Source organism: Marmota marmota, unplaced genomic scaffold, assembly GCF_001458135.2.
Source record: "Marmota marmota marmota unplaced genomic scaffold, marMar, whole genome shotgun sequence".
In the NCBI taxonomy this organism is placed as follows: Eukaryota; Metazoa; Chordata; class Mammalia; order Rodentia; family Sciuridae; genus Marmota; species Marmota marmota.
Genome location: NW_026000093.1, coordinates 42,847,978 through 42,872,906, shown reverse-complemented (window position 1 = coordinate 42,872,906; position 24,929 = coordinate 42,847,978). Strand labels below are relative to the sequence as shown.

General features: G+C 42.6%; 1 protein-coding gene across 1 annotated transcript in view; it reads right to left on the bottom strand.

The window, feature by feature from the left end:
- Window positions 1-561: 561 nt before the first annotated feature.
- The window catches only part of Ptdss1 (phosphatidylserine synthase 1), a 59,647-nt gene continuing 35,279 nt past the window's right edge, over window positions 562-24,929 (bottom strand). The window contains exons 6-13 of the mRNA XM_015485984.1: window positions 23,762-23,913; window positions 20,624-20,765; window positions 18,386-18,498; window positions 15,478-15,543; window positions 11,192-11,291; window positions 4,329-4,397; window positions 3,506-3,575; window positions 562-1,655 (exon numbers count right to left, since the gene is read on the bottom strand). Of these exons, the coding sequence (XP_015341470.1) occupies window positions 1,546-1,655; window positions 3,506-3,575; window positions 4,329-4,397; window positions 11,192-11,291; window positions 15,478-15,543; window positions 18,386-18,498; window positions 20,624-20,765; window positions 23,762-23,913 (822 nt within the window). The 3' untranslated portion in view covers window positions 562-1,545. The remainder of the gene's footprint in view (window positions 1,656-3,505; window positions 3,576-4,328; window positions 4,398-11,191; window positions 11,292-15,477; window positions 15,544-18,385; window positions 18,499-20,623; window positions 20,766-23,761; window positions 23,914-24,929) is intronic.

The following is a 24,929-nucleotide window of genomic DNA, read 5'->3' as shown; positions in this document are numbered from 1 at the left end:
TGGCTGTGGGAGCAAGTCTGTGGGTGGCTCTGAACCAAGTAGTTGCCCAGAGCATAGGATGTGACCCTGGCTTTGCATGATTCATTTAACCCCTTCACCTTGGAATTCTTTTGCAGACAAAGAAAAACACAACACTCTGGTGGTTGAAAGATTTCCTTAAAGGGAGAAAAGATATTGAAACCCTTGTGCTCTGTGAAATGAGGAAAAGATTGCTTTCAGCGAGTTTATATCTGTAAGCTAATCAACTGGGTACAGGCCACTTATTAGAGGGGAAAAAAAATCCAACTCAGTAACCATGACCATAGTGAAAAACAATGACTGTGCTGTTCATTCCCTAAGGATCACTTGGGAAGGGTAAGAAATAGGACACGTTTATCTATAAGCCCTTTAAAGTACACACTTTTTGTCCTTTCTTCTCACCATATAAAACACACACACACACACACAACACACATACACACACACACACACGATCCTAAAGTCAGCTGAAAAATACAGAGATTGCTTACAAATGATGAAAATACTAATAAGATGCAAAGAAATGAGCATTCTGCAGAGACAGACCTTTGAGGGGCTTTTAATGTGAACTGTTTTATTTCAAACAGGGAACCATCAGAGGTGGTGAACTATGAGGAGAATGTTCTAGAGCATGGCACAGATGAAAGGTAATACTCACCAGCACCTCACTTGGGACTAAAAGACAATGTGGGCAACACACGGTGGAAGGAAACCAAGCATGTAAAAGGCACCTGGGGGTTGGAGCTGCGGCGTTCACTGCCCCTCTAGCAGGGTCGCTGTTGTGTGCTGTGGATAAGTCTGGACAAAGGACATTTGGAATGGAACAAAAAAGGTTCTGATCTTTACCCAGGTTCCCACTCAGGCAGCTGACCCCTCCTTAGCCTGTAGCTCACCCACCATGTGGCTGATGGTCTTATAAAGGGGGCTGAGGTTGCTAAACAGGAACACAAAACCCTCCCCCAATTTCAATTTCAGCAGTGGATTCTGAAGGCTTTTAAGCATCCTAACTTGAAAACAACAACAACAACAACAACAACAAAATAAAAGATGGAGAAGTGACTGAACTTAAACAAATCAAATCAAATGGAAAGGCAAATTCATGAAAATAAAAATTGGTGACCAGTCCATTAACAGTTCAGTTAAAACCATGTCTGAACGAAGATGTTCATGCTGCATCCACAAAACACACCAGCACAGAGCTGCTCTCGACTGTGGCAAATAGCTACTTTTTCCTTCCAACACACTGTACTGCTACTGGTGACCGCATGCCAAGTGATGAAGTTAGGAGAGACCCCAAGTTGGCAAAGGATCCAGGCAATGATCTGCCTGGTGTGGCAAGGTCTATGGGAAACAAGACTTACACTCTCAAATGATGACCCCCCACCCCAAGTTCCCTCTCCTCTTCCTGTTTGCTCTGTACATTTTGATCTCCTAACGGGGAGGTCCAAATGAGGGAGGTCCAAAGGAGTTCCGTTTCCCTCTCAGTTCTAGGCACTCTCTGAAGCATCTTTGATAAAACAGGGTCTTTCATTTCTTCCCAACTCCGTTGGTGACTTTTGACTTGGAATGCCGGTTCCTTCTCCTGGAAGAATGGCTTTCGCTGTTGCCTGAATGCTTGGGTGGGCTGTCTTCAGAACCTGGCCAAAGGAATTGGAATACACTGTCACCTTGGGCTGGGGAGCTGCCAGGGCTTTACTCCTGTGATTTATAGCTCTGCCTTTCAAGTCCGCCCTGGACCACCAGCTAAGAACAGGCGCTTTCCTGATACTCGCTCTCCCTCTAGTGGCCTCAATTTATAAACTAAAGCCAGGCACTGAGACTGAGCACTGAATGAGTTCAGCTGGTGCTTCAGGTATGTAAGGAAACAGCCCCACAAAATCAGGATGGTTCCTGAGGAATTTTACACCTGTAAGGTAGGTTGTGTGATGGGGACCATAAGGGAGACTACAAATGAAATCAAAGCACAAATGAGGGACAATTAAAACTTAAACCACATGGGTATCCGTTAAAATGGCTAAAGGCTAAAGCCTTGCAAAAGGACAGATTTACCTGAGTTTCTATATCCTGAGGGGCTACATTCCAAGGTCTCCAAATGCTAAATTGCAAGGATTTGTGATAATATAAAATGAAAGGTGTTTTTTTTTTTTTTTTTTTTGACACAGGATCTTATTACATTGGCAACAAGCTGGCCTTGAACTTGTGATTCTCCTGCCTCAGCCTCCCCAGTAGCTGGGATTACAGGTGTGCACCATCACACCTGGCTAAATTAAAGCTGATATTGACACTGACACCTTTATGAGCCAGGTCCCTGCTGCCCATGATGTACAGCCCTGGAATCACAATCATATTGGCTGGTTCTGTCTTCTGATGGCATCTGCAGCCAACCCCTGACCTAGAAGTCAAGCCAAAGGGTTCTCTGTCCCTGGGTTCCTGGGTTTGGATCGAACCTTGTGGGAAATCTCTAAGATAGTCATTTAAAAAAGAAAAATGTTCTGAGTTCTGTCTTCAAAGTATCATTGGTCTTAGTCTAAATGATTATTTTACCATTTTGAAGACCTTGACTGTTTCATTTTTCACTATTCCATGTAATAAATATATTTATCACTGCTCAGTTCTTCCAATGAAGACCAGAAGTTCCCAGGATTATCTGTAGGGGGATGGCTCTTGAGAAGGCAGGTCGGGGAACCCTCTGCCCGTTGATCAGCATTCCAAGGGGCTACTGAATGACTCCTTGATCTGGGAGAAATTGTCCTTACGAGGGTGGCCACCAACTCAGGATGCACACTAGTGTCTGCCCAGGGTGATCTCTAATGAGCATGATGGCCCTGGAAGGACTTGGGAGGGCAATTGCTCAGGAGAATTTCCTTATTCTCAGGCCCCAAATTCTTTGGGCAATTCTGGGAGCTGTTTCTAGCATTCATAACTCTCTCCCCTTAGCGCCCCCTCCCCATCAGCTCATAAGAATGGAACAATGGGGCCTCTTTAGGGTCACTATTCCATAAATCTAATTCTTTCACATATCAAGTGGCCCCATTCTTTCCAAAATGTGCTCTTGAAAGAGGCGAATGGAGGTCCCTAACTACACTACTGAAATCCCTCTTGCTCTACTTGGCTCCTGGAAAAATGTGATTAAACTGATCCACCTCTTCCGAAAGTCCTTTCCTCCCAGCACACAATTCTTCCTAACTCCACTCTTGAGGAAAGCCAAACGGGAGAACATTCCCATTGGGATGCTTGAGATGGTGTGGGCCTTGTTCCATCTCTTGCCTCAGGAAAGGCTGAGCCACACAAGCCTCTTAAAAGCAAGCATCTCCGCAGATTCTGTGAACGCTTAACAAGCGACAAATAGTACTCAATGAGCAGGTCTGAGAACCTTTGAGGCCTATGCCACCAACACTCAGGGGATGCCTATTGATCCCAAATCTACTGGGCCTTGCAGGGGCAGAGGACCCAGTAAAGTTTTAAACAATGAACGAAGCAACAATACCTTTTGTACCTTTCCTGTGATGCCAGGAGATGTCTGGACTGTAGGTGCCATCTTCACACTCTGAATAGGTCTAGAGAGAGACACAGCTTAGTGAGGGGGTTCAGCTATGTCTGGGAGGAGCTCAGGGATCCTAGGCTGAGATCACCAGGGAGTAACAAAAACCTCAGGACTGTTTCTGGGCTGGAATATCAAGGCTTTTCTGCTAGGTCATACAGAATCATCTTCTAGAATGTGCCTTTAGCTCCTGAGACTAAAGATATGAGTAAAGGGTGAAAGCATGATTTTTTACTTTACAAAAACATTATTAAACCCATTCACACCTGTTCCCTACTTTAACCTTCCTATCTACTAAGAGGAGGACAGGGCAGATGTTTTGCAGATGGGAAGCCTGGGCTGGGACACAGGAAGGTCTGCTCAAAGTAGAAGATTCAGGAATAAACCCAGCCTTCCCAGATTGGTCCAGGCCTCTCCCACTTTTTCCTTTTTTTTTTAAACACATAGTTAAAGGTGGGGGGGATAGCTCAGTTGGTAGAGTGTTTGCCTCACAGGCACAAGGCCCTGGGTTCAAGCCTCGGCACTACAAAAACAAAAAACAAAAAAGCATGTAGTTAAGATTTAAATTCTTTACAAAAGGAAGATTAAAAAAATATTGACCTACTAAGGAGGCACATGAACTCTGACCTAGTCAGGTCCCTACAGGGGCGAGATGGGGAGAGCTCCCCGGGGGCCACCTAGCCACCTTCTTCCATCAATAGCTGGGAGGCAACCCTCCAAGAACAGGCAGCTATTTCAAACCAAGGCCATCTCTGCTCTCCTTCTGTACCTTTTCTCGGTGACCGTAGTGCTCCGCGTACCAAACCATGCCGTACAGGCAGAGGAATGTAGTGAAGGCCTGGAAGACAAAACAGCAGGCACGAAGCTGCTCATAAATAATGATGCACAGAAGTTCCCCATTTTCTAGAACTTCAGGGTTTCAGTGCAAATTCACAGACATTGGCTCAGTGCATTTCTGCCACCCATCTACGGATGCTGCTTACAAAATTGCTGGATATGGCAGAGATGGGATCCCAGGGGATGAGCAGGGCTTGGGAGAGCGGTGAACACCCATAGCTTTTGATAGGAAAGATGATGATGAGGAGGCCGCAGTCACCCCTTGTGAGGCTGCTCTCAGAACAAGAGGCCACTTCAGACGTGGAAGAGGGTAGGATGCGTTTCCTAGCAGCTTTGCAAGTTCCATAGAGAGGACATGTGGGCTCTGAGCTTCTGATTTTCATGGCCCATCCTCTTCACCCTTCCCTAGCACTGGGGAGAGTGAGAGGGGCTCAGCGTGGGGAAGAGGATTTCTGAATGAATCACAATGGTGCTTGAGGACATGGAGGACAAACACTCTTGTGTCCTGGCAGAGCTCAGCAGGACAAGGCTGCCCTGGCTTTTTATGGCTTTTCTGTGTCAGAGGCCTCACCTTGACCCTGGTTCTTTTGTTTTCTTTTTTTAAGTAGATAAGAAACATAAAGAGGAAACAAATGCTCTGTAAGGCCCTGAGCGTAATGAGAAAGGCTGGTCAGTGGGCACTCAGAGGCAGGGCCAGCCTCCAGCCCTGTTTTGCATGGCCATCCAACTGGCACCACACCCAAGATGGCGTGGGCCTCGTTCCACCTCCTGCCTCAGGAAAGGCTGAGCCACATAAGCCTCTTAAAAGCAAGCATCTCCGCAGATTCTATGCAAAAGGACACTCCGAGAAAAGCAAAAAAAAGAGTACATACTCTTAGCCCTTCGCATCCATAGGTTCTGCATCTTGGATTCTACCAACCATGCATCAAAAATATTTTTTAAAAAAATTGTGTTTGTATTGAAAACATGCAGATTTATTTTTCTCATCATCATTCCCTAAATAACTATTTGCATAGCCTTTACGTTGTGTTAGGTATTGTATGTCATCTAGAGATGATTTAAAGAACACAGAAGGAGGAGCCATTAGTTAGGTGTGACTATTACTCCATTTTATATGAGGGACCCAAGCACCAGCAGATTTTGGTTTCTATGGGGTCTCCTGGAACCAATTTCCCATGGACACTGAGGGATGACTGTACAAGAATCCAAAATTTCAAAATATGTCAAGAAACTGAAAGGAAAGTCTCTGGCTCCCTAGAGCCAGAGGAGGGAAGAAGGGCAGAGAGAGGACCGGCCTTACCTTCCAGACTGCAAGTGAGGCAACCAAAACAAAGTGACAGCCCGTCCTTCAGAACCCAAGCTTCGGGAGCCACTTACACCAAACCATCCCATTAATCAGCCTCATCTCTCCTGCTGGGTTCCCTGCAGATGCCTGTATACCTGTCATTACTGTCAACTCACCCCAACTATGGGAACAACTGTGAAATCATGGTGGGACCCTCTCTTCTTAGGAGAATACTTTAAGTTATTTCCAAGAATCACAGGTTCAGATCTAGAAGGTCACCTCAGAGACCATTAGTTATTCCCCTACATTTTACAGAAGAGGAATTAAGCCTTCAAGAGGTGAACGGGCTCCTAAGAATGCACACGTAGTGCATGGGAAAACATGATCTCTTAACTCCTGGGTCCAAGTTTTAGAGATGGCTATTGATATAAACAAATATTGATTTTATGTCTACATATCTTTATATCTCTATCCATTCACCTAACTTATCCATTACCCAAGAAATAAAAGCATCATGAGAAAATTCAATGCCAACCATATCTGCTCTGCAATCTATGGTCTGGTGGGTGGAGCCAAGACAGGTAGGGGAGGCATGGGCTGTAATCTCTTGACCCTGCAGCTTGGAATCTGGTTCAGCCCAGTTCCTTTAAATGTCAGCAACAATTGCTGAGTGTTTGCTGAGTGCACAGTGTCCTCTTAAGTTCCAAAACAGAAAGGAGGCCCAGTGCTTCAGCTGGTGTGCCCCTCCACATCAACGAAGTGGGAATAGTGATGGTGGCAAGAGAACATAAAACACAAGAGACACTAATTCATTTTATATCAAACCCACTGAGTCTTAAGTTTTCAATTCTGTAAATATTTCAATGAAATAGATGAAGGTGCACTAAAGTGGGTTGGAAATCATAATAAAGAGCTTATATGTCCTTTTTATATATTTTAATGCTTTCTTATATATTCATATATACATATCTTATGTTTTCTTATATATACATATAAATACACACACACAAACACTAGTCATTTACCTACTGCTTTTCAAAAGAAGAGACCTCTAGAAATGTAACAATTCTTTCAAAGTTACCACAAGTGGTATATTTGTTGCTCAACTTAAGTTTTTCTAGGTATTTCACATCTAGGACAAAATGGGTTAAATCCATATGCAAGCTGGCACACATCTATAGATTAAAATAAGCTCATATTCTCCCGTCAGAGAGTTAGGCAGTGAGTAACTATATTAAAATTATAAAATGAAAATGACTTCTAACTTCTGGCACATTCTAATACTTGCCCAGATTTCTTACACATGCCAACTTTAAATGTACTGTTTTCATGGCATGGGATGAATGGCAAAGAATAGACTACGTGTGTGATGGGTCCTTTACAAAGAGCAAACAGGTCATCCTGGGCTTCATACAGGGGAGAGAGATTACGTTCCCCATCTAGGCCTAGCTGTGGGGTGGGGCTGGGAGTGGGGTGGCATTCACACCACTAGACTGTCATTGCAAGTTCTGACCACCAGAGGGCAGGAGCGCAGGGCTCATCCCTTCCTCCGTGCCAGATTTGGGAGGGCAGGTGGCAGCAGCAGGAGCTCCCTCCAGCAGCAAGCAGCAGACAGAGCTGGATTTACAGAGGAGCCAGGCAAACACTGGCAGGTGGCAGTGGCAGGTGCTTATCATCATGATGGCCACTCAAAGGGCAAGCCATGGCTGCCAGATCTACAACATCACCTGAGTACAAGAAGCCCATTTTATACTTATCACAGGAGACAAAAGCTTATAATTTATAGGTCTGCAGTCACACCTCTGGAAATCTAGGCATGCACCCACTTAAAATGTCAAGTCCCAGGTTTAAAATAGCAACTGTACAGATTTTGTTTAAAGAGGGGTGAAAAGGGGAGGGAGAAAAGAAAACTTTGCAGGGTGAGAGCTGGGCGTTTGACCATGGGTGTTGGAGGCCATGACAAAACTCAGCTTGGCTTCCATGGTGTGGGAATGAGCATGACAATTTATGATGACTGATTGGACAACCGTATCAACCAGCATACGAGATCTTTGCTTCCTCGTTCATCTCAGGCTCTGTGTAGGTTCTTTTGCCAAGCAAGGGGAATGATTGGGGGCTTTTGTTTCTCTGAGTAGTGGGGGAGGGCAGGGTGTAACTTAATGCTCTCTTGTTGAATTATGATCCCCTCACTCCTATGGTAGACATCAATCTTGCTCTTTAACAAAGGCTGTGGATATGAAAAAAAGCCAGGACCTTGTTTCCATGCTTCTTCAATCAGTAAATGTGCAAGGCAGTGGGGACCTGCTATAGTCTGGACCTTGAATCTCACCTAAAGGCTCATGTGTTAAAGGCTTGATCCCCAGCTTGGCTACTGGGAGCTGGTGGAAACCTTCAAGTGGTGGAACCTAGTGGGAAGTCTTATGTCACTGCAGGGCTGTCCTTGGGAGGGACCCTAGGCCCTCCCTCTTTCCTTTCTTTCATTTCTTGGCCATGAAGTTGCTCCACACGTGCTTCCACCGTGATGTGCTGCCTCTCCACAGGCCTCAAAGCAATGGAGCCAGATGATCATGGATTGAAACCTCCAAAACTGTGAGCCAAATAAACCTTTTCCTTCTTTAAGCTTATTATCTATTTGTTATAATAGTAGAAATAATAAAGGACCCCTGGTCATCTCATCTAGAAGCCTCTTTTTGAGCCACATCCTTCTCCATGTCTCTCATCAAAGATCATGCCAATCTGTTTGTCTTCAAAGGATTCTGCTTGTCTCCAAAGTCCTGCTGTCCTATGGTTACTCCTTATGTGCCTTCTCACTTCTTAAATGTGTCTGCTCCCTGGAATCTCGTGCTCAGTCAGTTTCTCCTTTTGAGATATGTCTTGTACTTCTTCACCTAATCCCACCCCACAGCCAGTGCCTAGATGGGGAACCTAATCTCTGTAACCCTACACATGGACATGGCTCCTGAGCCTTCCCAGTGTTACTGGACAGACAGAATTGCCAAAGAAACAATGCCTTTACCTGTAAATGTGAAAGGTCTCTCCAACCCCAACTCAAACCAAGTGTGCTCCCCCTTTCATGGCTTCTCCCACATCCCCCAGTCTGTTATTAGCACAAACTGGAAACCCTGGAGCTGCCCTCAAGTCCCTTCCCAGCTATCACAAGAAAAGCATCCTGTTGACCTTTGACCAACTCTTAAGCCAGACCTTTCTCTGCACTTCAACATCTCTGCCTCTCTACTTCCCCGTAACACTCTCTGACTGCACCCCCAGGCCCCACCCATCTTCCCTCTAGACCCCCAAACCTGAAAGGTGTTCCTCTGGGACACAAATCAGACCACACTGTTTTCTCAAAAATTTCTGGGGTTCCACCTATAGCCAGCAAAGCCCTTCCTTAGCAGGGGGTCCTCTCCATCTCCTCCTCCAACTCACCCCCTTCACTCTTGCTCCTCCACAGACCACCATCCTCCTAAGCCACTGGCTGCTCTCACTGCCTCCGTCTGAATTTTTCTCAGTCCACCTGTATGACTCTGTGTGTTTGTCTCTCCACTCATTCTTCCTTCTCCACCCATTTGCAAAGCGTTACCTACACATCAGCCCCTGTGCTCAAGACAGTGGGGGCACTGGGATTCAAGCGATCAAAACTTATTCTTTGTAATCAAGAAGTGCAAGGTTGAGGAGACAGGTATGAATAAAATAAACTCCATCACACTGGGTATTTAAGGGGTCAGGACTTAAGGGTTATGTATGACATGCACCTGGGAGGCCCAGGAGGCACTGTGGTGAGAATGACCCTCTACCACTTCCCAGGGACCCTGCAGGCATCACCCTTTCTGTGGATCTTGTGGCTCTCTGGTTCCAGGCAAGGGTGGCAGCCACCTCTGTCCAGGCAGCCAGACCACATTCCAATCCAAACCTGAGGAGCCTGTGCTGGAGAGAAATCTAAGAACAGCAGAAAATCTCCACGTACATCTGACACACACCCTGATTCCCTACTCTGGTCTCACTAGACAGAAAAATACTTTTGAGCATTAATTCTTTTAAGTAGAAAAGAGATATTGTTTTGTTCCCTGATATTGTTCAAGATGAAACAGGATGCAACAGGTTCAAATTTCCCAGGCACTATTAGGACTCATAACAAGTAACTCTAAAAATAGACTCCACAAAAAAAGGCCTGAATCATGATTAAGTCTCTAGATCCAACTGCTGAATAATAGAAAATACAGAGGACAAAAAATTATGTCAAATTACAGGACAAGATGAAATCAGTAAAATTCAGACTGTGGGAAAATCTAAAGGACAAAAGAGCTGGTTTCTTCAACAAGTATGCTGCGAGGAAGAGAGAGATCAAAGGGAAACTTCCTGAATGAGACTCGAGAGGCATGACAACTACTTGTGAAGGGTGGATAGTGGTTCACAGAAACTGTAAAAAACATGAAATTTAAGTCGAAATTAGTAACTTGAACATGGATCAGATATTTGATAATATTCAAGAAATACTGTTAGTTCTTTTTCAGATGTGACAATACAATGGTGGGTATAAAAAGTGAAAACAAAAAAGGCATTTTTCATTAGGATATATCCTGAAATGTTAAAGTTGGATCTGCTTCAAAAATACTTTGGGCTGGGGAGAGTGGAAAGGGCACAAACAGATAAAGACTGGCCGTGAGTTCGTTACTGCTGACACCCGAGGGGACATCTGATCTCTCTACTTTCAAGTATCTCTAAAATATTCTAAAAAAAAAACAAAACAAAAAAACATTTTTTTAAAGCTCAAATGAATTTTATAGACCAAGTAAAAACTCTTAAGCTCAAATGTAAAATGAGAACTCCTCTCTAAAATAATAACTTCAAGCAAACGAAGAAGTGCAGTGATAGAATGTGCAAGCTAGGAAGAACTTATTTCAAGTTTAGAGGAAAGCATGGGGACAATGGAGCTGGAGCCCTGGGCCAAGGTGACGGGCCCTCTGGCCAACTCCCTTTCGGGCAGAGGTTCCTCTCACACAGACTGGTGTCCTCAAGTTGGTCCACAGGGCGGAAATCCCATGATCTGATCACCTTCAAAAGCTCTTATACTGTCTACCAACCATGTCACTTTTATATATGCACATGTATAAAGTGACATACAGTGACATGCATGTTAAAATGTATACGCCATGATGATGAGATGAAGGAAGAGGCAGTCACTGTCCTTGTCCCTTCATGGCAGTACTTAAATGCTTAGCATGTGCGGGTAAAGTCCTGTCCATAAAATAAGTGCATGGGTGCTGCCCCAGCTGAGGGCACTTATCTGGAACCTGCCAAGGCAAGGTGTCCCAATTCAGATGCTGGGTGTTCATCTGTGTTTTATTCTTGAACTTCAGATTGATGGTCAATCTGGGGTTATTATAAGAATATCCTCCTCTGAATTTCTAAGGAAACCTGATGCACAAGAGAACTTTATTCCTCTTGCTAACTTCCAAGACACCAGGGAGCTCAGCTAATACACCACCTCAGGTAAAAACGCAGTGACTTACCACACAGAGAAGCCAAAGCACAACATAAAGTATCTGGGTCTTAGAGAAGAGATCTTGTCCAAATTTTATGCAAACAATAGCTTCCAGGAAACCAATGACCCTAATTAGATAGAAAACAAGAGGTTAAATATTAATTTAATTCAACTTTTCTTATTTACTTACTTTCGTGGTACTGGGAATTGAACCCAGGAGTGCTCTACCACTGAGCTACATCCCCAGCCCTTTATATTTTGGGATAGGGTGACACTAAGTTGCCTAGGTGGGCCTTGAACTTGTGATCCTCCTGCCTCAGCCTGAGTTGCTGGGATTATAGACGTGACTTAATCATCTTAACTAGCCACATACATTACCAGAAATGTGTACAATTGAATCAAAATGTTAAGTGTTCACAAGTTTTCTGCCCCAGATGAAGGTGGCAGGTACCCTACCAAATGACACTGTTTTAGCCCACTATACTTTCTTTAGAATAATATTTTTCATCTTTTTCTTCCTCCTAAACCAAAATCTTGACCCACAGATTTGAACAGCTACAGGCACCCAGGATCATTTAATTCAGAGCCTCTCTTACCATCTAAGGTGGCCTCCTGTCTCGATGCCCCTGGGTGCCTTCTCAGGCACAGAGTATCTCGCACCTCTGTAAGGCAGCTCACTATGTAGGGTGAGAGTCTTCTAGCAGAGTCTCTCAATAACTTGAAAGCATTCATCACCTTCACTCCCAGCCTTCTAAGGATTTCCAGATCAAAATCCTCTGTGTTTACTGGTGATACAAACCCTTTAGTGTCTCAATTTGGAAATGTTTCTAAATACAAAATTGGTAAAATACACCCCCCCCCCCCGCAACTAAACACTCACACCTCTCTTTATGTTTTCCCTTACTTAAAACACTGAACAACAACAGTAGACCTTTATAAAGACTCAAGAGGTAGAAGGCAGGAACAGAGAAGGTGAGGATATAGGAATGGCCAGAAGGACATGATTTTCAGGACTCCATTTTTTTCTTTTCTTTTTTAAAAAATTTTTGTGTTCCTTGCTTAAGCCAGAATCTGGACATGCAGGAATTGACACACTCAAATGGGTATTCCCTAAAAAGGCAAGAGAGAACCAGATGGCCTTGGTCCCTGTCTACTGGCAGACACAAAGGTCACATGTGGCATGCTCTGAACAATGGAATGCCTGGAATCAGAACCACTTTGGTAAAGCACAGAGATTGACATTATCTTTAGAGACCTGGGGACTGTCGTTTCCCCTAACCCCAAACAGACAAGGTTTAAGGAGAGCTGCTTTGGATCTGTAAAGACCACTTGACCACTGCCCCCTCTCCCCAATAAAGCAGCCTATGTGTGAGAAAGCCTAATTTTGGTTGAGGAATACACACAGAAGGCTTTTTGCTGTCATCCTGAAGTCTAGTCAGTGATCATTTTAATGCCAGATGGAAGTTAAGACTCCTGTTGCTTCAGCCTGCACAGTGGTAGGAAGTCCATCTTTGACTGAGACTTCCTGAAGGACTCCTACAATGGGGATTGGGTCTAGGATACGGTGTGACTGTCTACCCTTAAGGCAGACAGAATGTTTATTATGTTTATTATGCAAGGTATCTGGATATTCAACCAGACTTTTCTAAAACATGGTGACAGATGACTAGAAAGGGCAGGAAACACATCTTCCACTGTGACCCCTCCGCTCTCGACCCAGGTCACACCACTAAAACATAAGTTTCTCAAAGTTTTTTGCTTCCTTTGTCAAATAGAAATTTTAGGAAGCCATTGTTTTCAACTAAGCTCCTGCTGAAGGTCCCAACAGGCCAGGCTAAAAATCAAAATGGAGTCACTCATGCTCAAGTCCCAGGAGAGAGAAAAACCAACCTTCCCAAACAGTCCAGTTTTAACTGGCATGATAATGAAGCTCCTTCTGCCTTAATCCTTACGCACACAAAAAGAGGTAAATGGAAGTAATCTGATGTTAACTAATCAGTTCTTTTCCTATTGCTGTCTTCTTGTCCCCCATTATGAGGAGAGGAACTTTGAAATGACCAATCCACTTTTTCCTCTGTTTCTGCTTTCTTCAGCCCTTTTCTGTCTGTAAAATCAACCTCTGCTTTGCTCTTTGAAACACCTGCTCTATTTTATAGAACAAAGTATTACCTGACTCTAAAATAGAAAATAAAGTCAATTAAGAGCTTTAACTGAATTGTTGTTCTTTCCTTTGGCATCTTACTCTGGCATTTTTCTATTCCATTTCTTTTTCTTTCTTTCTTTTTTGGTACTGGGGATTGAACTCAGGGGCACTCCACCACTGAGCCACATCCCAGCTCTATTTTGTATTTTATTTAGAGACAAGGTCTCACTGAGCTGTTTAGCGCCTCACTTTTGTTGAGGCTGGCTTTGAACTCGTGATCCTCCTGTCTCAGCCTCCCAAGCTGCTGGGATTCCAGGTGTGCACCACTGCACCAGGCTCTATTATTTCATTTTAAAATGCTGGTCAGGACCCACTCAACTGACTTCATAGCCAACTCAAGTGTTTTGAAAGCCCAGTGCTTCCAAGTCAGCCACTGCAGGTCTGATCTGCTCCTGGGTGTAGAGGAGTCTTAGCTAAACAGTTCTGTGCTTGTGGACACATCTCTGTGAGGAGGTGACAGCTGAGCCAAAACTAGAAGGAAATGAGAGGCCAGCTATGGGATTATCTATAGCTGAGGCCCGGGCTATAGGCATAGGCAGGGCTGAGAGGCAGGGGAAGGGGGTCAAAATAGGCTCAGGTAATGTGGGTTTTGAGGGCCACCCTCATGTTTGGCTTTTAGTCTGGGGGGCCCTAAAGGGTTTGGGGCACAGGGTGTAACCCAATAAGATTTACATTTGAATATGACCTTCTGGTGGCAGTTAGGAAAAGGCAAGAGCGGACAGGGAGGCTCTAGCACTAGCCCAAATGAGAGGCCAGGGCAGGATCTGCACAGTGGTAAGAAGTGATAGGAACAAAGATGCACTAAACCCAACAGCACAGGGACTCCCTTAACCACTAGCCACTGCCCCCCATCCACTAGGGGGAGTCCTGATCAACACAATCTTCTGGAAGGTTAACATTTTTTTCATACCAAGACTCAGATGGCAGTTAGTCTGGGCTGAGGCCAGAGGTCCAGGCACAGGGAGCCTGTGTTTAGCCTGCCAGCTGGGATACCACCTACCTCCACCTCCTCCTGCCCTAGGGTGGAGCCTCCCTCTGCACAGCTCTGCCACATGCCCCTTTACTCAGTTGAAATGTAAATATCTGATTTTTCCTGGACTGAGCAAGGGGGCCAAGTTGTAGGTCCTTGGGATTCAGAGCCCTCCCCTCGTCTGGTGCCTGCTGCAATCCTTATCTTGGTTTTGCAAGGTTAAAAGGCAAATAAACATGTGGGCTTCCTGAGGAGCAGGCACTAGGGATCCCAACTCGGTACTGGTCTGCTGACCCTCAGCTCAGCCTGTCTTTGGTGCCAGCAACACTGAGTGGGGGCAGGGGAAAGTGGCTGTAACTGGCAAGCCAAGGGTCAGGAGATCCCCCGTGAACAGAGCATTCCTGGAAGCAGGGTTACCACCAACAATTGGGACACAAAAGCTTCAGGCATGTGAAGTCTGGATCTTGGGAACTCTGGTTGCTAAATGAGATGGTAAATGATTAATGTTTAAGTAGAGAATGACTTTCCCGAAACACTAAAAAGGGGCTCAGTTTAATGGGGGGGCTCAAAATAGATAAGCCACAGTCTCCTTCATACTAAATAATAGCAAATTAAGATAAAGCATTTGTGTATGCAATAAAACAATAAATTATAACCATGTGGCTGTGTGAATTCTTTGACTAATACAATTATAGTTTGGCATATAGCACACAGCTGTCTCCAGGGGTCCTCTGCTGTCAAGATAACATGAAGTGTAGGTAGGCCCACATGAGGATGAGACCCCAAACTCAAGAGGAAATTCTCTGAGGAAATTCTACTGGTCCATTCTTTTTGTAGTGTATTTCATAAGACAAGGTCTGAGTTCTATGTGGCAAATATTCTCTGACTTCCTAATATTTTTTTTTTTCTAAAAGAGAGCAATTTCTACACCATCTTTTCGATAATTTGCCAAGTAAATCAGGGAAGGAAATGTCAAAAATGAAAGATACATAAGAAACAAAACAAAAAAGAAAATAGCAAACCTTGTTCACCTGGCTTCATAGAGAAATGCACTGAGAGGCACTGAACACAGGCCAAGAAATACCACCTGAAATTTAGGGGCTGACATGGTTTTGACAATTCCACAATGATAGATACTCACCCAAACACCCAGCACTGCGTTCCTACGCGCTTGCACTGTGTGTCAGTGAGGTAAGCATAGTACTGTCTGAAAGAACAAAGTTGGAATTCATTGAGAGCTTCTGGAAATTTCTAATTAAAATTATTTTGACAGTGAATGTAAAGAAGGTCCCACCTTGACCCCTGTGCTCCACCTGCTTGGTCTAGTTCTATTTGCCTGGCTAGAAAGCCAGAGTCTACTCACACATTCCTACAGGAGACTGAGAATTCAGAGGAGGGGAGCAGAGTTTAAGAACCATCCTGCTGGCCATGGTGGTCTTGACTCAGCAAGATTTCCTTGGCCCTGAGCCAGAGCAGCCCAGGCAGCCACTTCAGCCTCCCTCTGTGGAGGTGATTTCAGAGGGTCAGCTCCATGGTTCATCTGTCACCTCCTCTGGCACTCCTAGGACAAAGGTTGCTTTGATAACCTTTTGATATTTTGATGATAATCGAGCAAGAAACATTCACATTTTTGGCTCTCAGAAACTTATGGGACCCCAGCTGCATCTGTCACTGAATGCCAGTGACTTTGAATACTGCTGACGAGATCAGAAAAAGGAATTGAAATACTCAGAGCAGCATGGTAACACAACTAGAATATGAGCCACTGATGCCACTTTAAATTTGCCAGTTGCCATATTAAAAAGATTAAAGAGGACAGATAAAATTCATTTAAATTATGTCACTGAAACCAATATTTAAACTGATATTAAAATATTATAATGAAGTGTTTTGTATTGCTTTTGTACTAACTCTGAAATCTGGTGTGTAATTTATGTACGTGGCACATTTCACTGGGGACTGGCCACATTTCTAGTGCTCAACAGGCACATGTGTTGAGTGGCTGTCAAATAGCACAGTGCGGCTTGGATTCTTCTAAGTATCCCCAAATCATCCACCCCTTCAGAGGTAGCATCTGAACCACAAGCTCATCATCTTTTTTTTGGGTAACACGCTTTTGAAGATTTGATGAAAGCTTCATAATAAGTGCACATAAACATGCACATAACCTTCTGCATTACATTGTGGGCTAATACCTCTTTACCCCAAAGACCCAAGGGAAGGATCCTTGTCATGAAGAATGCAGATTATCTTCTTACTTGACACGTTTTCATTACCTAATTTCCATTTGGGGGTTCAGCTGATTGTACCCATCCCCTTATATTGCACCTTATGTTATCAAATAAAATAATGTTCTCTCAGTATCTTCTCAGAGCAGACTTGTGTGACAGTTTAATCAAAAAGGAAGAAAATGGTGTATATGATTTATCCTGAATCTGTAAGCTCTCTTTCCTGTGAGGGTCTGGCATTTGCTAAATAGGATCTGGGTTAAAATTCATTAGACACTGTTCAAGGAACTCATCAAAGCATTTACTTCCATGAGAACTACCTTAAGCAGTATAAAAGCACAGAAAGTGGCTCATTTTTAGGCAAAAAAAGAACTATATAGAAATTCATAGGATTTGGCAAAAAATTAGAGGGAACTCTTAACAAGTTCAAAGCATTGAAATTTTAGATTCTAGGTTTTCTTATAGAATATTTAACAATACTAAGATTTCACAATAACACAGTTGCAACTTGCTATTTTGTTTTGTAAAGAGATTTCCGTCCCCTCTTATTGATTTTGCTGATTGTTCCAAATTTTATATAATTGCTCTAAATATTTCCTGAAAAGAATTGAGAAGCCTCAAATTAAATTACATTTAAAAGAGGAAGGAAGACTCCAAACCATCCAGGGAAAACAGCATCTATGAGATAAGGGCTTCAATAGCCACTGGCCTATAAGGTTTCCAAGGGCTGCTGGCTTACCAACTGTCACTTTGCTATCTGTTTCATTAACAAAAGAGAGAGATGGAATTTTTGGTTTTAATTATACAAGACTCAGAAGTGTCTTATTTGGTTTGTTCGGTCCAGGATTTTTTTTTTTTTTTTTTTTTTTTTTAAGATAATGAAGAGGTACTGGCTGGGGGTCTCTTTGACCAAAATGAAAATCTATTCTTCTTGGCAAGTAAACCCCTCTACTTATGTGGTTTACCCACACACAAAAACGATGAACTAAGCAATTCTACACTTTCTGCTATGCTGGTTTTTTTTTTTTTTTTGGTGCTGGGGATTGAATCCAGGGCCTTCTGCATGCTAGGCAAGCACTCTACCAACTGAGCTATATCTTAGCCCTCTGAACTCTTTTAACTGCTTAATTTACAGCTGTATCTCTGGAAGATCTTTGATGCTGCTACTGATCAAGGCCTATACTCCATATTGGTTATAAAACCCAAATGCCATTTCTATGTAAGAAAAATAAAACAAAAATGAAAATGTTTTGCTTTGAGCTTTGCTGAGTCAGCATCAGGAAAGAACAGTCTCTGAATAATACCTCTCTTTCCAGGCCCTACATGAAGGCAGGAGAATAACAGCATCCCCACAGCTATCCTGGATGACGATAAGAAGCCATTTTCCAAAAGGAATTTAGTTTAACAGAGTCTAAAAAAGCTAATAAAGTCTCATTATAAAAATAATGTCATTTCTGACTTCTATCATAAAAACTTTTATACTTTCCATTAATTTCATTTTAAGAAACCTGTCACTACTAACAATTTTTTAAAAATAGGTCATGAAAGGATAAAAGAAGACTATCAGTGAAAGATGGTAAAGGGATTTGAAAATAATGAATAGAACTACTAGTGTGGCATGGATTATTCACTATTTTTTTTAAATCCCCAATAACATGCTGAGATTTGAGAACAAACATTTTCTTCATATTCTGGATGTGTAAGTCATCAGAATAGTATTTTCATGGGAAATCTGCTAGTTGGTGTGACTTCCCTGATGCCAGACAGGAGAACTTAAAGCGGTTAATGCCCTCAAATGACAGTCGGGCTAAACACAATTACCTCACTGTGGGAGCCGTGATGCAGCCGATGAAGAGAATTCTACACCAACTTAATGGATGGCTGGCTTGGAACACAAAGATGTGCTTCAAGAAAAAGGTATTCAACTCAGTCAGCTGAAAAAAAGGAGGCGAGATTTGTCACCCTGGTATGTCATGCTAAATTATAAGCATATATTCCTTAAACAGACATTCTACAGATAAAAATAAGTGATATGTTCAAAGCATTTTCAGAAAATGTGTGGGGTCTTCCTGGGGTTGCTGTTCAAACCAGAAACCACCAGGACAACATGACCACTGACCAACTGGGGGCCTGAGGGTGGGGGTGGGGCACACAAGGGCTCAAGGCAATAGCTCTTTGCATGGTTGTCACTTGGTTCATGTGTGTGATCTATTGGAACAGTAGGAGAAAAATGCTTTAAACACAGCAGAAAACATGATACAGGTGTGTGGAATACTTGCATGGCCTTACAGAAACCAGGCCAAGTCTAAAGGAAGTCCAGCTATAGATAAGAAAACTTGTACAGAGAGATGACTGTGTGCTCAGGGAGCACATGCCTGGGATGGGGTAAATCCTTGACCACAGGATGTGGCAGGTCGTCCAAGTTTCACCCGGGGCAGGGGTACTTTTCCTGGGGTCAGCATCTTAGTGCAGTGCACCATGATGAGCCCTTGGCAGCAGCTCAGAAGATTGTGGCTGAAATGTGGTTATTCTCCTTCCAGAGCTGGGTTCCAGATCTCAAACAAAGGGCAGAGACCACAGAAAGGTCACTGTGCTTTGCGGTCACATCATATGGACTGGCAATTACATAAAACACATGCTGTTTTCCCATAGCACTGACTTTGAGGATATAAACTAAAAATAGCATAATAATTCACATCATATATGGGGAACTGATGGTAACACAGGGCTCACAGCCCTGGGGAAGGTGTGCCCCATGGAATGCTGCCAGGGTACTCCATTCTAGAACTACACTCTCTCTCCCTCACAAATCCAACCGCCCTTCCTTAAATTCAACCTTCTGTTACATTTTCCCTGATAAAGCAAAGCTTAATCCCTATGCATCTTACAGTCACATTTTTTATAGAGGTATCCCTCCGTATCCATGGGCGATTGGTTCTGGACACCCATGAATATGGAAACCTGCTATTTAACATATAAGGTATGCTCATCCTCCCATATACCTTAAATCATCTCTAGGTTACTTAAAATAACTCATACAGTGTAAATGCAATATAAATCATTATTGTTTAGGGAACAGTGACAAAAAAAACTTCTGTACATGTTCAGTATAAACATGATTTTTTTTTTTTCCAAATATTTTCCCTCTGCAGTTGGTTGGATCTACAGATGCGGAACCTACGAATATGGAGGGCTCTTTATATTGACTTCTCCAAACCATGGTGGTTATTAAACTATTCATTATACTTCTGTGCACATAAACTCCATATATTGAGATGGGCACTGCTATTTCCTAGGTATGAAGAAGGAAGATTGCCTTAAAAGTGATTCTACTAATAGTTTCTTTTCACTGGGAGTATGTTGTGCTTATATGTTCAAAATATAATTTCTGCTGATGCTGAAAGGTCTTTCAGGCAAAAGCTGGTTTCCCTTGATGAGTCTCCAAAAGTTGAGAAACCACCTAGGGACAGGAGGCTCAATAAAGAGGCTATCCCTAGAAATCAGAGATGTCTGAGAATCCTTTGTCAAGATCTCTGGCTGTCTGGATTACTTCCATTATATTAATAACAATGCACTGGGAACAATAGTTTCTCACCACTGGGGACATTACTCTGAAGACTTACCATTAAAAGAGCCCTCACAGGCAGCAGAAAGCAAATTCAGCTCCCTACACATTGTCTAAAGTGGGAACAACCAAGGAACAATTCTGAATATCACTCATAAATTAGGGATGTGAGAAGAGCCTTCTCATTTATTCCTTTGATATTGAAAATTATCATACTCTAAAAATCTGATACCTAATTCATTGGGTGATGGATGCCAAATGTGACCTTTTTCAGGGAATTAATCTGTTTCAAAGACTCATATTTTAAAACGTCTTCAGAACCAAGCAAGACTTTAGAAATGACGACATCGTGCTGGTTAATTATTCTACATGCTAGCTGCGAACATCATCTCTTTTAAATTTTCTAGCTCATATGCAATGTAAATTAACATCACTTCTAAATTCCTAGAAGGTTAATCTTTGTTCCCTAGTTATGGGCATCTAAAAAAAAATACCTGCCAAATGATCATGAAAAGGTATATTCCAGCCACTCTCTGAAAAGAAGATTTGGGATCAAACCATCTGACATAGGTCCAGCTAGCAGGGGTGAACTGCAGCACAGCTCGTTTGATCTTCCCGGTGGTGGTATGGATGTCCCTGTAAAAAGAGAAAAGCTCAAGTGAAAATTCAAAGAGGAAAGAAAGGGGACGGGGCAGGGAGAGGACACACACCAAGAGAAAAACTGCATTGATGATTTTATAGCAAATGCCAGAATTGAAAGATTCCTTTCTACTTGAATAGCCTCAGACAAAGGTCTGTCTGTTCACAGGTGGGGCAGGTGACCAAAGCACACTGGATGGGGAATTTCAGCAATGACAGGAAGGGCATTGCACGGCAACTGTGGCTGTGGTCAGGGTACTGTGGAGTTAGGAGAGGTCTTAATTTATAAAGTGTGACAAAAGAAGCAAAGAGTTGTTAAAGACGATAATCTGGAACCAGCCCAGGAAGAACTGGGATGCTGGCAAGGACACCATTCCTGCCACCGTTTTGTCTCCCTGGGGTATGTTTTGATACAATGACATACTCTCATAGTCTTGAGACCGCCCACGTCATTTCTTTACCCTATTTCTTCTCAAGAGATGTGAACTGTTTGGGTTGTTGAACAGGGTACTTAACATTTCTTAGTTTTAACTCTAGAAGTCATTCAATTAAAAGTTGCACACGCCCACGATAAAAATAGTCCCACATTTTACAAATAAGAACATTTAGGCTGCCAGAGAGAGATAGAGAAGCTGGCTGATGTAAGTTGACCTTATAAACATCAGAATAATGTAGATTCCAGACTAGTACAGGAGAGCCAAAATCCAAGGCAAATATTATCTAATGCCTGGAAGAGAACCTTTAGTTCAACAAATATTGACATCAAGGACCTTTCTGACTCAGACACTGTGCTAAGTGCAAAAGGCACAAGTATCAACAACTCAGGTCTTTTTTCCAGGGGGGAAGGGGACAGGGGAAAGTGGAGGACACCAAGTCTGTCCCTTTACCCATCCACTTATCATCAAGGTCATACTGGGAAAATGTCACAGCAATAAGGTTCGCAGCACAAAAGCAACAAAAACAGAGACTGCCCCCAAACTAACAAGAACTGTGGAGGATGTATATTTTAAAAAGGGTGAGAGTGCATGGAAAAACCTAAAAGAAAGGACAGAGATACTGCAGAATCCAGAAGCAGAATATTTAATGTAGTGAAGAGGTTCATTCAATTTAAATTAACCTACATTCATTTATACATCAAATGTTTTATAAGAAAACTCTTAATTTTCTTTTTTTTTAATAGTTGGATTTATATTTTGGCATCTTGGCAAAATGATTCTAGAGTTGAATTTGAAGCATAAATGTATAAAAACAGGAAAGCCAGGTGGCTGTGTTTAAAGAATCTGTCTGATACAAATCCAGACTCCACTGTTTCTAGCTGTGTGTCCTTAACCAAATCACTAAATACCAGCCATAGTATCTTCACCCCTAAAATGAAGAGAATAACAGTGACTACCCTGATGGAAGGCTCAGCAGAGACGCTACTTATACAATTTGCCTGCAGCAACATCTAGCCCAGTGACTATGTTGTCACATTATTTACTGCCTTCCAACCTTAAAATGTCCGGTCAAAATCAGTGGCCAAAGAGAGAACGATTACTAAAAGAGACAGGAAAACTGGTTAGTCCAAGGCTAAAACATGAAATAAATATGAAATGAGATTTTGTAAATTCCTTATAATAAGAAAAAGACAACCATTAAGAAACTAGAAGAAAATATGGGTTAATATTACGTGAACAAAAAGACAAAAAAAATTTTGACATTAAATAAAAAATCCATGATACACTAGATCATAAAGGGGATAACAAAATGGAAAATAAAGTCACAGTTACAACAAAGTATTAATATCCTTCAACCATAAGAAGCACCAATAAAAGAGAAAACAAAAAAACCTGGAAATCCATTATCCCACAATTTTATGGGAGGTAAAATTGGCATAGGTTTAAAATAAATTTGAAGAAAACAGTGAATATATGTGTGTGTTTGTGTGTATATAATACACACATACACAATAGGTGACAGTATGAATTGATTCATATAAGAAAATCAGAGATACACACAAAAATATGTCTAAGAATGTTCACTCTTGCCTTTATGAAAGCAAAAACCTTGAAACAACTAAGGGACTAGAAAGGGAACTGGTTAATACTTTATGATTATTCTGTCTGACAGGATATGAAGAATCCCTTTAAAATCATGTTTTGAAGAATACCAAATGATATGAAAAATGCTCCTATTTTGTTATATGAAATAAACAAAATTCTAAATACAATGAAAACAACTACTTTCCTTATCACCACCACAGTTCTTTCTTCCTCATCAATGGCATGGTGCCTGCCATAAACTGAGAAGCCAGTTGCACTAAGCAGAATAAAGCAAGGGTGGTGGCATGTACTGCCCTCCCGGGAAGCACAGAAGAGGGGCATACAGCTTAACACTAGAGTCAGGGACAGCTTCCGGAAGGGGTGGCAGGTGAGCTGAGTCAGCAAAGAAAATGACACAAGCAACCTGGTTCTAGGGAATATGGGTCAAAGGTACAGAGGAAGGAGTGTGTTTTGGCCACAGAGTATCAGGTGCTGGAAAAGGCATGGAGAAGGGTCCTCCCCTCCCAGCCCATGAGGCACAATTTGTCCTTAAAGACCATGAGAAGCCACCACAGGGTCCTGACCCAATAAACCTGACATTCTGAAGTAGTCCACTCAAGCAATGGTGTGAGCAGGGTTTTCTTCAGGGACAGGGGACCAACTAAGGTAGGGATGGGAGTCAGACTACAGGCTGAGGCAGTAGGGATCTGCAGGAAGAGATGGATTTAAGAAGCACTTTGAATCTAGAGGCTGTTAGGACCCTCTAAATACAGAAAGTGAAAAAGAGAAAATTGTAAATGATACCATTTTCTGGACAGACGCTTGAAATCAGGTTTATAATCATTTTGAGTTTTAATTGCTGTTATGAAATTTTATTCCTTGGCATTAAGGATGACACTAAACATGACTCCTTGTAAAGCAGTTAAACATAGATTACAACACTGTGACTAACGTCCAAAAAGAAGGACTCACTTGAAGCTTGCCCAGTGGTAAGTCCTCATCTCTAAAAACCGGCAAACCACCATGCCCAGCCAGATGCCGCCTCCATTGCACAACAGGATGTCCAGAATGACTTGGTCCCACCAGCACTCAGCAAAATTGGGCAGAAGATGCATGAAGAAAAGCTGAGGAACACAAGAGATGAAGATTGGGAAAAAAGCCAAAACTGGGGTGCCATGCAGAATGATACATTTCCTCTTAACAATGATTCGTTTCAGAAAATGTTATTGTATTTTTTCTTAACAATAAGAAAACCACCATACCAGGTCTGTAATCTGGTTCTTGCTTTTTATATTGCACATGGTTTACAAACAACATTTATCAAATAGCTCTCTTTTTTAAAACATTGGGCTTTTAAAGACACAATGGCACCTCTTTAAAAATAGATTACCAATGAATTACCTTGGCTGATGACAACACAACGAGGATCTGAGAGGGGAAGAAGACAGTTTTCATATCTGACAACAAAGTGCTGGTACAGTTCTCAAAAATTATCAGCTTTAGAATTCAAGCTGTGTATTTCAGAAATATTCCATAGGTGTATAGATAAATCAGAGGGAAAAATTACAAATGCTAAAAGATGAGATCTCGACGACATAATGCAGGGAACTGACAGCTCGCCAGGACATCCCACACTGACCAACTCCCAATGATGACAGTCCTTTTTAGGCACCCATCATGTGCACAGTGGTGAGACAAAGTAAGCCACAGCAGCTGATCTCAGGGGAGGGGTGAGATGTGCACCCAGATATCCAGACCACAAAGGCAGGTAGACTGAGGTAAGTGTTATAAAGCTGATGTGAATGGAAAGCTGTGAGAACACAGCAGATCCACTCTGACTGAGGGCAACTGGGGAAGCCTTCTGGAAGGGAGTCATATTGGAGTCACAACATCAGTTCATGAATGACTGATTTCAAGAGGTGCAGATGGAGATGGAGATGGTCCAGATGGGGTGAGTAGTAAAGGGTGTTCAAAAGGTGAACAAAAGTCTCTTTAGAAACCATTTCATTTAAAATAAAGGGTGGATTAGCTGTGCCCAGAGCAGCATGCCCTGCTGTGTGAAGGCCCAACCTAAGAAGGAAGGTGAAATCACAAAGCCCAGGCCAGAGAGTCTCTGGAAAGACAATCCATGCCATCGCAA